Source organism: Lontra canadensis, unplaced genomic scaffold (assembly GCF_010015895.1).
Source record: "Lontra canadensis isolate GAN:19392208 unplaced genomic scaffold, GSC_riverotter_1.0 scaffold36, whole genome shotgun sequence".
Lineage (NCBI taxonomy): Eukaryota > Metazoa > Chordata > Mammalia > Carnivora > Mustelidae > Lontra > Lontra canadensis.
This window is the reverse complement of record NW_022631030.1, coordinates 15,085,339-15,102,192: the sequence shown is the minus strand read 5'-3', so window position 1 is coordinate 15,102,192 and position 16,854 is coordinate 15,085,339. Positions and strand designations below refer to the sequence as shown.

The 16,854-nt window shown below is 43.0% G+C and overlaps 1 protein-coding gene and 1 non-coding gene across 4 annotated transcripts in view; both read right to left on the bottom strand.

Moving 5' to 3' along the window:
- The window catches only part of NTM (neurotrimin), a 918,697-nt gene extending 903,711 nt beyond the window's left edge, over positions 1 to 14,986 (bottom strand). Inside the window, exon 1 of one of the 3 annotated variants that reach the window (XM_032868947.1) lies at positions 14,591 to 14,986. In XM_032868947.1, the coding sequence (XP_032724838.1) occupies positions 14,591 to 14,672 (82 nt within the window). In that variant the 5' untranslated portion in view covers positions 14,673 to 14,986. The remainder of the gene's footprint in view (positions 1 to 14,590) is intronic. The other 2 variants (XM_032868956.1, XM_032868957.1) reach the window with 2 other exon arrangements.
- On the bottom strand, positions 1,422 to 1,547 carry LOC116874417. Its single transcript, XR_004383991.1, has one exon. It is a non-coding gene; the product is annotated as a U6atac minor spliceosomal RNA (small nuclear RNA).
- Positions 14,987 to 16,854: the final 1,868 nt, after the last annotated feature.

Here is a 16,854-nt window from a genome sequence, read left to right as displayed (position 1 = left end):
CTGGAGGGAAAAAAAAAAAAAAAAAAAAAGATAAGAGAAACAAAAAGCAAAAAAACCTCAATTCCCAAAAGTCAGAGTTAATGACAGGGCTGCGATGTGACGGATGTGAAGATCAAGAAATATGGTCTATGTGGAAATGCTCTGCAAACCATAAATATAAAACTGTGTCTGGTATAATTCCTTCAAGAGTCAACTAAAGAAAAAAGTTGGAGGTGAGCCCATGTTTGAGAGATAGTCTGCTACCATCTTCTAAATGGTAGGACCAGAACCATAAAAAGAGATAAAAAAATCGGATAGGAATGGATGAGATTGTATCTTAACATCCAGAGAAAAGAGAATGTCGTGAGGAAAGGAGGGAGATTCTGTGCAATCCCGCATCAATAGTCAGCCCTTTTGCCCATTACACAAGTCACTGTTTTAGTCCCTTTCTGCTTTCTGGAAAACACACTCTACAGGTTTATGGACACCTGTGTGAACATGAACACACATGTGTGCAAACACACATCTTCCCCAAATTACACTCAGAAAAAATCACAGCCATTGAATGCAGACTCCTTAACCTTCCCGCAACCAAGCTGTAAGGGTTACCTGAATCCAAACTGTGTGAGGGCAGCAGATTCACTCTTTTTTCATTTTTCTTTACCAGCGTAAGCTATACAACATAAAATTTAGCATTTTAACCATTTTAAATATGCAGTTCACTGGCATTAAGTACACCCAAACTGTTCAGCATCCATCTCCAGAACTTTTCATTATCCCAAAGAGAAACTTAACCCTTAAACAATAACTACCCTTTTCTTCCTCCTGTCAGCTGCTGGAAACTTCTATTTTCTGTCTCTATGAATGTGCCTATTCTAGGTACCTCATATGAGTGGAATCATACAATATTTGCCCTTTCATGTCTGACTTCTTTCACTTAGGATCATGTTCTCAAGGTTCATCCAGGTTGTAGCACATGTCAGAAATTCATTATTTTCATTAAGGCTGGATAATTCTTGATTGCATGTATGTACCATATTTCGTTTATTCATTCATCTCCTGAGGGGCACTTGGGTTGTATCCACCTTTTGGCTATTGTGAATAATGCTGCTGTGAACATGGCTGTACAAATATCTGATTCTCTGCTTTCAAATTTTTGGGTTTTGGGGTATATAGGTAGAAGTGGAATTACTGGATCATATGATAATTCCATTCGTAATTTTGGGGGGAACCACCAAACCCTTTCTCACAATGACTGCACCACTTTACTTGCCCACCAGCAATGTGCAGGAGGGTTCCAATTCAACTTCTCTATATCTTCGCCAACATTTGTTATTTTCCTTTTTGAGTTTTTTTTTTTTTTAACAATAGCCATCCTAATGGGTATAAAGTCATATTTCACTGTGATTTTCATTTACATTTCCCTAATGACTAGAAATGTTGAAAGCCCATGGTTAGATGCCACAAAGTAGGTGGTGACACCTTAACTGTATGTGTGTTGTATGGCCTGAGGGCTTCTTCCACCCTTGTCAAGTGGAGATCTAACATTCCCTCCTGTCATACCACATGCTAATGGCCTCGTAAAATTCATCTTCCTCTTCTTCCATGAGAAGAAAACATTACACCAGCCAGAAACAAAGTAGAATGTTTCTGTGGTCACACAGAAAAACTCTTACCATATTTAAACCACTTTTATTATGTAGTTTCTGTCATTTGCAGTTGAATCCAATCCTAATAGGAATTCCTAAGTAAGTTTTTCCTTCCTTACTTTATATAGTAATGTAATTTGTCATTCTCCTTGTCTTCAAGACTCATTCTTTTACCAGTGCTCAAGATTTGCTACCCCTCCCACCCTCTCCTGTTCCCTAATGGACCTCACTTGGTCAGTCAACTCCTGGGTCTTCCTTTCCTCCTTCTCCTTTAGGAGCACCTGCCCTTCAGCATGCAAAGAGGTCTTTCTCATCTTTCTCTCTCCTCTTACCTGGTTAGATATAGTCACCTTTGTTTCTCAGCTTTCACATCTCTTCCTTCTAGAAGAATTTTCTGACCTGAAAAATCGCCTAGCTGCTGCCGTAGCAAACAGTATTGTCTTTTATCTCAGCACTTACCATGTTGTGTTGAACTGTCTACTTCGTTGAGTAGAACTCTGTTTTGTTGTTGTTTATGGCTTGCATACAGTAAGGTATGAATACATCATTCTGGAGTGGGTGAGATATAAATGTAAGTAAGAACATGGCCATGTCCTTGGGTCTATTATATTGCTTTTTTAAAAATTTTTGATATCATTCACCTTGATGATATGGAAATTACATGTCTATATCATTTGAGGATTACATAAAGCTGGTGGCAACAACTCATCAGAATCCAAAAATAATCTCAGTGGATTTAAATAAAGCACCCAAGATGCAGTAAAATACTTAGAAGAAACATTTAAAGAAAATTAACTATAAGCAAGAATAGGAGAGGTCTTACATAATAGCAAATTGTCAGAGGAATGAGTATAACATCAATATGAGCCAATAGTATGGTATCTCTGGAAAAAAAGAAAAAAGAAAAGAATACAATAATAAAATGAACCTATGTAACTATAAAGTCCAAAATGTGATAGGTAATAGTCCATGCCCCACTTTAGCAATCAAACTACATCTGGGAGAATTTGTCTGGTAATGCATTTTAGTGGATCATTATCAAACTAGGGCATGTTCAGGAGATAAGGATCAGGATGATTAATGGTCTAAAAGTTATGCCATATGATAATCATAAGAAGAAGGAACTAAGAATGTTAAGATAAGTAGGTTCATGATCGTCATCTTTTAGAAAGAAGATCACACAATATTCCTTATATTTTTTTAGCAACTCTAATTGACAGAAGTTAGAAAGAAGCAAAATTGCTCAACAAGATTCATTAGGATTATATTCATCTGTGAGTAATAGAAACCTAATTAAATAAGGGCTTTTTTTTTTTTTCATAAGTGATAGTGAGTATGGGTATATCTATTCTAGTGCTGGTACAACTGCTATGTCATCTTGAATCCACGATCCTTTAATTGGGTTGAGCCATATGAAATTGCTTATACTCAGCTATTTTTGATTTACCAAAAGTCTATTTAGTTCAATCTAAAAGCTTCCTTCCTTTTCATTCTTTTTTTTTCTTTTCTTTTCTTTTCTCTCTCTCTTTCTCTTTCTTTTTTTTAAAATTTTTTTTATTTTTTTTATTTTTTATAAACATATATTTTTTTACCCAGGGGTACAGGTCTGTGAATCGCCAGGTTTACACACTTCACAGCACTCACCATAGCACATACCCTCCCCAATGTCCATAACCCCCCCCCCCCACCCCCCCCCCCCCCCAGCAACCCTCAGTTTGTTTTGTGAGATTAAGAGTCACTTATGTTTTTTTTAAGTAGCCTCTACATCCAGTGCGGAGCCTAATGCAGGGCTTGAACTCACAACCCTGAGATCAAGACCTGACCTGAGATCGAGAGTTCAATGCTTAACTGACTGAACCACTCACATGCCCCTTTGCCATTGATATGTATTGTTTGTCCTCCTGTTTCCAAGCTGTTTCCTGGATCTCCAGGTAGCATGCCGTTCTCTTAGTCAAGAGGAATCAGCAATAGTAAGACTTAAAAAGCACAGGCTTCCTGAGTGTAATCCTCAAAACGCCAAATAAACCTGTGCTTACATTCCACTAACCTGAACTGCATTACGTGACCATACTCAGCTATAAGGGAATTTTGGTGGTGAATATTTTGAATGTACACATTCCTGCCCTGAACAAATTTAGAACTCTGTTTATACAAAGAAAGGATAATAATTTATTTTGAAATGATATCAAAAGAATTTGCCAGAATAGTGTTTTCTCACAGAGTTTATCAACTATAGGAAGGGGTGCTAATTATTTATTCTCCCTTGTATCTGAACAGTAGAATCATCTGTAGTTATTTCAAAGTAGAAGGGACTTTGCCTATACTGACCTATTCAATGAGAATTTTTGTCAGCCATCCCTGGGCATCTCCACAATCTTATAACAATCTCCACAGCTGATTTTGATAGGCGGCCGGAACTGGGGACCATAACATAGGTGGTTAGTCTCTGCTCACTGGCAATCTCTGAAAGTGTAAGGCAGAATTTGGCGAACATCATTCACATGTGATTGCTGCCTTGGCGGGGGGAGACTGGGAAAATTCCATGATATCTCACAACTCTAGGAGTCTGTGAAAAAGCTTTTGTATCTGATGATTAAATTATTTTGGCCTTGACAAGTCTTCAGCAGTGCAAGAAAGTAATGAAAAAATGGTGACAAGGCATTTAGATCCTTCTATTAGGAAGTGTTAGGGGAAAAGGAAGGAGAAATGTAGAACAATTAATTAATTCTTATTTGTTTTCAAAATTAGGAAATGGTTTATCCAACTGCAGATGTCTATGCATCACCAGTTGCACTGAGAAAAAAGATGTCAATTAACTTTCTCCATGTCTGGGCCAAGTTTCTTCCTGATTGTTTAGGAGGAGAGTCAAATGCCCAAGTGGACAACTTTGCAGAAGAAAGAAAAAGTAGATCTGAAGCTAAGAAACACCTGGCCACTTCATCTTCTCCAACTAAATACAGTCCATCCAGTCACTTCCCTCTTTTCTTAGATCCACACTTCCCCTGTCTGTCTCACTCCTCCTGGTGCCAGTGCAGGTTCAGAAAGCCATCCCATCCTCTGCTTAACTGATCTATTGACCACTAGAGCGACTATTTTCTGCTCTTGGGTAAGTTCAGTCATAAATATTGAGCTTATCCACCACAACCCAGGTTCCTACAACATATGTTTTATGACTGATTATCACCAAGAGGAATTGCTAAAATATGGAATTGCTGATTCAGAGTCCCAAAAAGATATTGTCAGAAAGTATCAATTAAATCTGATAAGATAACATCAGAAGGGATAAGTTCTGAGACCAGGTTTTGTACATATAGTAAAACACCAAAAGCATAGGAAAAGGAATGGATGAATTGACAACAGCTCACCATAAGTTGACAGGGTCATATGGCTCCAAAAAATCCCTAAGGGGATCTCATGCCATTTTTCCTCTGTCTTTCCTTCTCTCCATCCTTTCTTTCCAGTCATAAATTCTGAGCGTTAAATTTATGCCAGGTGTTGTTTGAGGTGATTTGGGATGTAAAGATCCATAAGGCGGTCCCTGACCTCTAGGAGCTCAGAGTCTAGTAAGGGAAGATAGACACGTGAGCACATAACTACACGTGTGGAGTTGTGTGGGATGGATGTTAAGAATAGAGGTTAGTACAAGAGAAATGGAGGCATAAAGGATGAAATGAGAGGCTTCAGAGGGATGCTGAGCCTGGAATTTCTTCTTGAATTATAACAAGTGTTTCTGAGGTAAACGAAGACAGCACCCGGCAGAGGGAGCATTGTGTACATGTGCTGTGAGGATGAGCCCTCCAGCAGTCCATGGAACAGGAGACAAAGGATTAGGAGAGGCTGGCAATCCCAGGCCAGAGCCATAGGGTTTCTGGTATCTTTCCAAAGAGCTGAGACTTCCTTCCCTTTGGATTTGGAACCAGGAGGGGTCATATTCTATAATATTTTGGGCTACTCAGAGCACGATGGGAGAAGAAGGCTTTAAGAAGAAGAGAGAGTAAACAGAACAACCTTAGAGAAAAGGAATCAGCACACTTAGTATGGATAATAATACAGAAAATAGGAGAAATCTGGAGATATTTAACCTCTTGGAAAGAAAATTTGAGGGAAGAGGGGAGGAAAGCACTTTTTCAAATATTTAAATAAAGGTCATGTTGAAGAAGGATAGACTTGTCCTATAGGTGGTAGTATTTATATCAATCATCATACTATTAGATAATATTTTTTGAGAACTTACTATGTGCTCGGCAGTGTTCCAAACACTTTATCTGCAGCAACTTATTTAATCCTCAAAACAGCCTTAAAACTAAGTTTCATAATTATCTCCATCTTATAGAAGAGGAAAGGGAATCACAGAGGCTGACTGAATTGCCTAGGAAGTGGAAGAGCCAGGGTTTGGACACAGGTAAACCAGCCACTATGTTATAATGTCTCTCTGAACCTAGAGCAAATGACAAGAATCTATAATAAGACAGATTTTCCTTCTCCTTTTTCTTCCTCCTCTTTCCGTCTTCCTGAAATCCAACGGTCAGGTAAAATACACTATCTGCAGATAGGCATGTTTCCCCTTATTGGAGATAGAAGCTAGGGGACCACTGCAGCTGCACTGTTGAGATACCAGAACTCAAGGAAAGGGACTGAAATCTTGAAAGTTTCTCTGGGCTTGAGCTGGTTGTGACTCTGGAGCTGGCAGACACAGCAGTGTGAGTACTCTGGGGAACCCTCAAAGTGAGTACTTCCTGAGTTAACCAGAGATTGCCCTGGGAACAAATTTGCATGGTAGCTCTGTTCCCCATGTGCCTTCTATCCTGTGTACCCCCAAAACAGACCAAGTTTTCACTCCTGTATGCACTGCAGGAACTGAGCTGGCTTGGAGAATAGAAGCAGCCTCACTTCTGCCTAACATCCTAGCTGCAAAATTGCTATCGAGATTCTCAGCATTGAGGCTTTGCTGCCCATGAGAAGGAGAGCAACAGAAGCAACACTACTGGCTGACTCTTGGGGATGAGAAGTGGAGCCTGAGCAGAAGAAAAACACGCAAATTTCATACTAAGGAGTGGAGCTTCTTCCAAGGCTCGCCATCCCTTAGTGCTCTCTAAATCTAGCTCTAACACATTCTTTCTTGACCCACATTCAAGTGGCTCCTGAATTTCTTTTCTACAATGGATCAGTTAAGAATCCTCATCACTCCTGATTCCCTATACCTCAAATGCTGTTAATCCTTTTACCCCATTCTAAGGGTGCCTTGCAAAGAATTACATGCATAAATGGGTACGTGATGTAATAGATATGATAAAGCATGTCGTGTTTGCGTGCACATACACCATTCACACATTCTAACTTTGGTCATCTGTCTGTGACTGTGTCTGTATTCTTAGCCTCCTACAAGCAGAAACTGCTTCCGAATACTTTCTTCTAGCATCACTATCTTTCAAGTGCTATACTCAAAAAGACTATTTGCAGAATTGCAAAATGTTGAACTTGAAGTGAAACTTGAAAATTATTTTGGTCTGACTTATCTATTTTAGAGACATGGAAACTGAGGCTCATAGAGAGGAGGTGCCTTACCCAAGACCATAGAACATTTCAGATGACATTAAAGGTATAATTTTTAAGCCTGGTCACATATTAGAACCTCTTACAGAGCCTGAATAAGGCTGATGATGAAATTCTGATTTTGTTGGTCTGGGATATTGTTCAATCATTGGTATTTTTATAAAGCTCCTCAGGCAATTTGATACACCAAGTTTGAGAACCAATGATTTAGGGAATGAAAATATTGCAAATAAACACACATTGAACCTACCCCTGAGGACCTCACTAGTTCTGAGAAGGGTTCAGGAAATGTAGAATTGCTGTAGGCTGCTTGACCTGGAAGAATCAGGATCCATGACAAAGCAGTTATCTGTTCTCCTCCAGGAGCAAAGCTAAAAACAATCATCACCACCACCATGGGGATGCAAATAGAAGCAGCCAGGTAAGCAATCCTAGAGCATTCAGGAGACAGCGAGTAAGTACACAGTGTGAGCCTAAGAGAAGCTATAGTCCCTTTTGTACATAGGGCTGAAAACAGAAGTTGATGGATTGGAAGAAGGCTTGTGCCCCAACTGTGGTATATGACCAGAGGAGAACAAATAAGTCATGATGCATTTTTATTATTCTAGGAACCCTAAGTTGGGTATGATGAGTGGGTAGCAAATAAAAGGGCTCTCAGAAGGGAGATTGCCTTAGATCTGCCCTGAGTTATGAATCCTTCACAGAGGTCCCCTGTCTTATTTGTCTCATCCAGACCAGCTGCCAGAGGCAGATCCTTCCTTGGTCTTATATAAGTGTCTCCCCACCTGGCTCCCCTTACCTTCTTTGGCCCTCTAGTTCTGTGCAGAAGGCAGGGCAAAAAGGAGGTGGGTAGGCTACCAGACAGGGTGGCATCAGGCCAAGAATCAGCTACTAACTTGAATGACAAAAGACAATTGTCACAAAGCCAACGAACTTACACCAGCTTTCATCATCCACATACTAACTGAGGGCACATCAAACATGCATGAGCCCCTTCTTGGCAGGAGACAGCAGGGGGAAGAAAAGGCAGCACCTCTTATGTGTTATTAACACAGAACTGGAGTTGTGCACCCTCTCCCAGTGCTCTCTAGATAAAACAAGGACTAAGGGTTAGTTGCTTTCTTGCAGCCCACCATCATTTCCACAAGAAACCAGAAGCTGTGTTGTTCACTCTTTCCCTCTGCTCCTGGCATTCCTGCTGGTGCTTCTGTATGCTATTAAAAAGGATGGCAAACCAAGTCAAATCTTGGAAATTCTATTGTCTTTGGTCTCATCCTTTAGTTTGTTTTAGTCACTGATATATTTATTGCCGCCACCCACAACTATACACAGAACATAATAGGCACTCAGTAAACACTTGCTGGGTGATTGAACCAATAAACACATACACAGCTATAGTCTGTGTTGGGTTCGAGTTTGGTGGCACCACCAAGATAAAGCAAAGGCAGCATCTCTAGAGAGTGGATCTGAATGAGCCACTGAAGCCCAAACCAGCCAGTTCTTTGAACAGTCTTTTATAACTGTGAAGGCAATACTCTTAGAGAAGAAAAAAAAAAAAAATCAAATTTAGTAACCTAAGATGTCCTTAGTAACAGTGCTAAAGAATGTGTTTTCCAATATTTGATTTCTTAGCTTGACAGTCTCTCTTGAAATATTCTCTTCTCAGCACCAAAAATGTGAATCTTTGTTGGTTTGTTTTGCAGTTTGCAAATGACTTACAGAGTTCTTCTGGCAGGGTTTCTGTTTTTCTTCTTGCAAATAAACAAAAGGCCATCTCTCTAATATGACTTAAGTGGGGGAGTATCTGTGATCTGTCAGGGTTTTGGAAGGAGGAGAAAAGGAGAAGAGGGCAGGAGAGGGAAGTAGAGAGGAAAATGAGGAGGACTGGAACAGGCAGGATATAGAAGCTGAGTGAAACGTGGACAAGGGGCAAAGGTAAATCAGATATGGAAAATTAGAGTGGCAGGGATATCAAAGAGCTGAAGACTCTGCAATCAATCAACGGGGTCCCGGGTACCCTTGCTGGGGACAGCTGAACTCACCCACCAACTCGTTGGCCCCTTCTTCCTCCTGCTGCGCCCTATCATCTGGGCTCCTTGTGAACTGAGAAGACAGACTTTCCCTCCTTCTCCTGGGCAAGACTGCATGAAGCAGAACAACCCCTGCCAGCGTGACCTAGATCTGTCAACTGATCAATTATTGTTCCCGTAGAGGAGAAGGAAGAATGAAAGGGGGAAAGAAAAAGGGAAATGGAGAAAAAGAGGAAAGGGGGAGAGAGGGCAGAAAGAGGGAGGGAGGGTGGGAGGGGGAGAGACAGAGAGGGAAAGTGGAGGAACACACAGAGCTTTTAAGTTTAAGCAGGTGATAACGGGCAGGCGTCACCCAGAAGGGTGCGTAAATAATACAGAAATATATAAAATGAAATAGGAAGCTCTCAAAGATGTAGAGGACTGAGTCCTCTTTTCCCCTACTTTTTCTAATCCATACTAGAGCTGTTTTTACCCTCTAAAACTCCTAGCTCTGACTTTCTCCTCCAACCCTCCTCCTTTCTGCCACCTGCCCGCATTGCACCTCCATGCAGAAGTCTCCTTCGACAAATGGATGGGAGGCAGGCCTCCTTCATGCTCCGTCCAAAGACCCTCTGCCCTTCCCCTGTGCTCTTGGGAGTGGTATGGAATGGAAGCATCCACCACCAGGAGAGGAAGGCTACAATGGCGCCGCAGACCCCATCTGACCCATATACCATCAATTAGTTTATTTTTGCATGTTTCCATCTTTTATTTTTAATCTGTTTTATTGAATTTCAAATGACTATAGACATAAAGTAAACATTTAACAAGCCAATAGAGCAGAAAGGAAGTAAACTGCATAAATACAACCAGTCTCAGCATGGAGTTCCACTTAGCACCACATGTTTGGAGTGTTACAAGCATTAATGAGTCCTTACAACACCCAGGGGAGTTGCTCCCCAGCCTGGCAGGCAGGTGGGGAGACAGGCTCACAGAGGGAAAGATTTTCCCCTGCAGAAAACATAGGCAACTTTGAGCTCAGATGAGCCTGCTCCCCACTGAGCCTTTCAAAGGCCACCAGAACTAGATTGGAACCTGGAAGCCATGCTCATGGGAGAGTTTGAAGAGTCTGTAGGGTCTCTGTTGAGGTCAGATGTAAAGCAGAGTTTGTTTGCACGTTTGGCATTCTAGTTGGTGTGCAGGAGCAGGCCATGGACTCCAAACCAAAAAAACCTGGAACAGGGCCAACTCCCAGATATGATGATCCCACCCAAAGTGTGTTCATCATGAGTAGACAGACATGAAAAGATGCTGCAGATCTTGTCAGCATGTGTCTCCTTACATGCCAGAAGCATGCGGCTCATATTGATTTCGAAATGTCATCTGTTCTTAGGATATTAAGAGGGGTCACAGCATCCCAATGGATCAACTGTGGCTGAAGGCAACACTAGTCTTTTGGGCCATCTGTGACCGGTAGATGATCCCAGCCCAGGTCACTGTAACTCTAGATAACCAGAATGCAGGCACACCAAGAACAGAACCCAGACATTCCAGAACGGAGCACCTGAGCAGGACACAGGAGAGACCATCTCTTCAAGGACACAGTTAAACACCTCTAATACCAGCATTATGGGAGAGGCTTACTGAGAGACAACAGAAGTCAGGGGCTAGGCATCCAGCTCATAAGAAGACATTATTGGGGTTATATTCGGCTTTTAAAATGCCAGAAAGGAAGAACCAGGACCAGGACGAGGCTTGGCACCTGGTCACTAAAGCTGCAATCCCAAGAATGGTCTTCATGCAGCAAGACCTGCTGGCCAGTGCTGGGACTCTCCGGGCACCCTTGATCAAATGCTCAGAAGACAGTCACGGAGTATGAAGGATGAAGGTATGCTGCATTTGCTGCTCTCCTTACCTCTAACTTGCCCCGAGTTGGCAGCAGCAAGCACGGCAGCCAGGGTTTACTTCATGAGGTTCCTCTGTCTCTTTGCCCAGAGTTTGTTTTTTTTTTGGGGGGTGGCGCAGGGGCTTGCTTGCAAGTACCAATGATGCTTACATCAGGTCCAGGGTCCCATCATCCCACACCAATTTTTCAGTTTCCCAGTAAACATTGTTATGGCCTCATCTGCCTCCCTCACATCCCTAAAGCAACACCCAATTCAGGCTACTGCTGGCACCCAAACATTTCCTGTGAGTGGCAGGAAGTTGGCGGATCTGCCCAGCTGAACAGTGTCCATGTCGTCAGTGCCGAGTGAAGGAGAGTGTGAACTTAGCCCCCACGGTCCTTTCCCTTCTGCTCTGCCTGTTTGTGTCTCAAGTGGGCAGATATAGGTTGATGTGGGACATGAGGAGATGCAAAAATTTGAAAGGTAAGACAAGAATCTAGCCAAACTCATTGGAAGGTGTTAAAGGGAGCATTAATCCTTCGAAGGAGAAATGGTCGGGTTTCTAGAAAGAGAAGGGCTGCGGCACTACCAGCCATTCCTTTCAGAGCCTCTCAGTGGCAGAAGGTGGGCGGGTGTGCTGAAAAGGACAGCCGCTTAATCCAGCTTCCCTAGCTCCTGCTCCCAGGAAAGAAGAGCTGAGAGTTAATCAACCCCAGTGCGGTGCTTCTTAGGGCCAGAGCCCCAGGGCGCTAATCACCCCCTCCCTTCTGCCCATCACTAATCAGTGCTGATTCCCTTGGAAATTCCCTCCCCCTCTAAGCTGGATCATGGTTGCTGGTGGGGTTGGGGGGGAGGAGAGGGTCAGAAAGGGGTCCATAATCAGCCACTAGCCCTGGACACCTTTTTTAAGAAGGCAAGAAACCCAGGAAGTAGCGGCTCCAGGAAAAGCCAGCTTAAAACAAAAACAGAGAAGAAAAAATTGCCTTGGAATGTGTACTGCATTCTAACTAGTCCCACTGGGTCAATGCAATAGGGGTGGATTATTGCAGGCAAGACCCGGGTTGCCTCAGTAATTCTGCAAGTTTGATAAGAGATAGCTGGCAGACTCCAGCCTCCATCCCCCGAGAGAGAAAATAGACATCACCTTTGCCAGTCCAAATGGCAAGTGGTGTGGGGGCCTTGGAGGATATTCTTCCTTAAAATTGAGCAGCCAGTTTTATTATGACACATTGAAATCTATTCAGAGCTGGCTCAAGGTGGGTAGCACAAATAAGACCATTATTCTCCCAAGGAAAGTCAAATTTGGCAGAATGTGAGGAGGTCTAAGATAGCCCTGTCACCTCTATCCCCCCCACCAAGCTAGGAACAGGACCACAGAATCAGATTTCACCTGGGAGAATTTTGCAGTCAAATGCTCTACCACTGAGCTATACCCCCCACCCCAGAGAATTTTGTACCGCAACTTTCTACTCGTCTATTTAGGGATGATTCAAAGTATGAGCAAATATTATGCTTCCATGCATTTATTTCTGAAGGGGGAAAAAAAATCACGTATGCTAATTTATATGTAAATTCAGTATGGCCCTGGGGCTCCTGGCATGCTGCCAAGAGGGCTGTTGCTGGTGGAAGTTTGGCCATTGTCTCCAGTTTGATGTATAGATAGATGAGACAGGGACCTGCGGACAGATGGAAATTATTGGGGAATTGGGACCTTCCTTTTCCCTTCCTCTGACCTTTCACTCTACCTTCTGTCTACTTAGTTTTCATTTCTGTTGTTAGCATCATAGAAGCCTCTCCCTGAACTCAGTTTCCCCACTGCTAGTGTTGGAGCTCTGCTCTTCTCAGGTGAGCCCCTAAGGACCAAGAACAGGAGGGGTGAGCACCATGCCCTGCACACACACGCATACACATACATGCGCACACGCACCATTGCTGCTCCATATTACGTAAGAGGAGTCAGTCAAGGATGCCTCCAAGTTGGCTCCTTTACTCTTACACGCACCAATGGTCCCATAGGAGAGGAGAGAGATACTGAGGCCAGTGCCTCTCTGAGGCTGAGTGTAGCAGACGACATCAAGGATATCCCTGCAAAACCCACCACTGTGAACTTCCTTGTCATTGGACTCCCATCCCTCCAGCGTTCCTTGCCTTCCTCCTTGAGCCCCAGCCGAGGGTACACACGCATTTGACTCTTCCCAGCCTGGTCTTCTCTGCCCACCTTGTGTGGGTCTGTATGGTAGCCACTGCAGCCGATGTCAAAGGGACAGAGGCAGCCCCCAAAGCCTACCCTCAGAGTGGGGTCAGCAGGACCGGAGGTGGGGACAGACAAGACCCTGAGAACTCCATACTGCGGTAGAAGAGAACGAGATGGGTGGAATTCCCCATCCTTTTTCGCCCTGTGAGACTGAACTTTCCTCTGGGAATACAAGGCACAGAACTGAGCTTCCGCATGGGATCCTATCTGTGAGCTCGGCTGGACCACCCGGGGAAAGTTTCTCTGCCTGTCTCAATCTCTATGAGTTTAAGCACCTTTAACACAAAAAAGGCAAGTCAGACCCTCCAGGGGACGGGTGGGTGAGAGCAAGCAGGTGAGCAGATGATACCACGGCTGGAACGTCAGAGCTAGGACAGAAACGTGGGGCCACACGGTGCAGCAAATGGACTCAAGGTTGAAGCAGATTCCAAATGCACCCCAACACAGCATAACCAACATCAAAGGGTGCCTTGGGCCAGAGACCAAGCCCACCCTCCGTGGCCGCCCCAGTCCTTGGCTCCCCCACCCCAAAAAACAAACAAAATTAGCATTCGACTCTTCTTGCCTCTCTCTCTTCAACTTGGAAAATCTTTCCTGAATTTCAGATCCCCCTGAGTGTTCCCACTGCCTTTTATCAGCTTGTTATCCTCCCCCAAACCTGCCGCCCCCACCAAAAACACACCCCCAAACCCATTAAAAACTAATACAGTTGTCCCCTGCTGCCGCAAATTGATTCATCCCTTCAAGCTGGGTCTCTGACCAGAATCTTACACCATGCACAGTTACCTGATTCTTCCTAGCCTGCATTTTTCAGTTACTCCTTTTAGAAGCTTTGCAAGTTTACTGGCCGATATTTAAAGTTTCCTCTTGTAATTTCTTCCCAGTAACATAAGCAACACATGAGCAACCCTGCTGCCCTCTGAATCTGTAATTTTCCTCTGCTTATATGTATGCTCTGTTGTGTATGTGTGCAAGAATGTACATAAAGCCAAGGAGACCAGTACATAGCCACGCACCTAACAGGAGCGCCAGACACATTTTACTTATGCATATACATTCCCCCATTCCGGTAGCAGCCAGAATCAAATCAATATTCTCACAGCCTGGTAGGGAGAATGAAGTCCCAGCCATGCTGTTTAAACGCTCTCTCCTCCACCTGCAAACCGTGCAGCACAGCCGACTCAGGGAGCCTGCGAATCATATAAAGCATACTGTACGATTCCTGGGTATACTGTAGGCAAATCAATAGCAAGCTCTTACCTTGAAAGAGAAACAGAGCAGCCAGCCCCGTGAAGATTGCCCAAGAGATAGAATTGTGCATTTTTGCCTGGATGGTTTTCATGATTTTTTTTTTCTTCTTCTTTTTCTTCTTTTTTGTCAGGTTCGGTTTTCTCTTTCTTTCTTTCCTGACAGATTGCGTTGCTCTCAAGCTGTTGGAAGGAGATTTAAATCCACTGTTTTGCTGAAGGACACAACAAGAAAGCCGAGGGTGTGAGAGAGTGTGACTTCTCAGTAATTATCTCTACTCATACTCTGGCACTGAGACACATCGTACAATCTGGCCCTGGACAGCCCTCCTACAAGCTGCAATCATTGGTTCTAATCCAAGGATTGACAGAGCTACAACACACGCGCGCCGGCACACACACACACACACACACACACACTCACTCAGGAATCATTTACTGGGCAAATCAGGCTAGCTGATTAAAGAGACAGGAGCCTGGAGAGATGGGATGATAAATGCCACTTTGCCCCTTCTATATTACTTTCATTTTTTAAACTGACAGTCTCAGAGCCCAAGCATCAAAAAATCCCTTTCCTTCTGGCATTCCCTGGCCTCCTGAACTCAGATTCCCTATGCACTGGAAAAATCCCATAGCCAGCAACGGCTTACGGGAAATTTTAAAGGGACATTTTCATGCTCAGTGAAACTTGCAAAGATGAGTCAAATTTCATTTGTTGGTACCTATTTTCCTCTCTGATGAAAATATCACTCAGTGACAGATTTTTTTTTTCCCCTCTCTCCTCTTTTCACCTTTTCCCAATCAACCTCTTACTTATTTGCTTTGAAAATAATAAATAACTTTCTATTTTCTTCTGCTGTCACTCCTGTTCAGAATACCTGTATTACTCCTATTTTTCATTCACTTAATTTATTTCCTAAAGCCATCCATGTGTATGCAATACCATGGAAAAGGATGAGGCTTCTGCGGTCTTTGGAGAGCTGCAGTCTGAAAAAGAACCTGCTCCGAGATAGAACAAGAAATGAGTTTATTCTCCATGCCTCAGTCAACCTACATTCATTAAAAAGAGTAATATAAGTGCTTGTGGCTTCAACTGCAGCAAGACGGATTGAAGTTAGATAGGCTGAAGGACTTCTGGAGTGTAGATTTTGTATATGGTTATAAAATGTCCTCAGAGAGTTGCAGACTTTCATCTTACTGGTGAGGGGTAAAAAGAAAAAATCAGACAGAAATAGTCAAATGGGCATAATGACTTCCAGAGGGACTTCTAACTCTAAAGGACCTGGAGGTTAATGTGAATTTTTGGTTTCTTCTTATGGGAAGGAAGTTATGGGATATGAATAAACTTCTGGAATACTTAACCCCTCAAAGAAACTCTGCTAGCTGACTTTGACAAATATATACCATCACGATGCCTCGACATACATTTTTGAAATATTTCTTCCAAATCTCCACAGCCAATTACTATATTTCCTTGCAACCCCTATAATAATGGTAATGCATATATTCCTGAACTGCATAGAACAAAAGTACTTCTTGTCCATTTATATTTAAGAGCATACAGGCAAAATGGGAACAGGTCTGCCATCCTGCGCAAGTCTAAGTGGTGCGTTCACTCCACATTGTTTGTGAAGAGGAACGGTGGCCCCCTGGAGGTGTGCAGCCCAGCGACAGCATGGAAGGAGCGCTGAGCTTTGCTTATACAAACCAAAGGACCGTGGGTAGCTCATTTTACCTCTGTGGTCCTTGGCCTCTCATTTGTAAAGTTAGAAAACTGGAATAATTTCTAAGATCTCTCCATTTTAAAGGTGTTTTATGTTAACACAGCTTTTTTTTTTTTCCCCTGCCACTATGTTCTAATTCACACGTCCATCAAAATGTCCTTGATATTGTGAGCTCCCGGTGGACAAGAATTTTATCTCTCTCCTAGTCTTTGTGTGGGGCTCAGCAGAGTGACATGTGCAATTAAATGCTTTGGAATGGCTGTGGCAACTGTGGACAGTACAGTACAGAAGGAAGGAGGGCTTCCTTTTACCATCATCCCACTGTTCACCAGAATGATGATGAAGACAGCGGGTCATTGATAAGTCTTTAGTCCCTCCCTGGAGAGGCAGAGACACTAACATTTGTAAACATCCTCACGCTAATCTGCCATAAATCTATGGCAATCGGTTAATGTACATTGACCAATTTTTATTATCATCTGGATGTGTGACAACAATAATAAATGAATAATTCTAGGTGATATTTATTGCGCATTCGCTTTGTGTCAGGGAT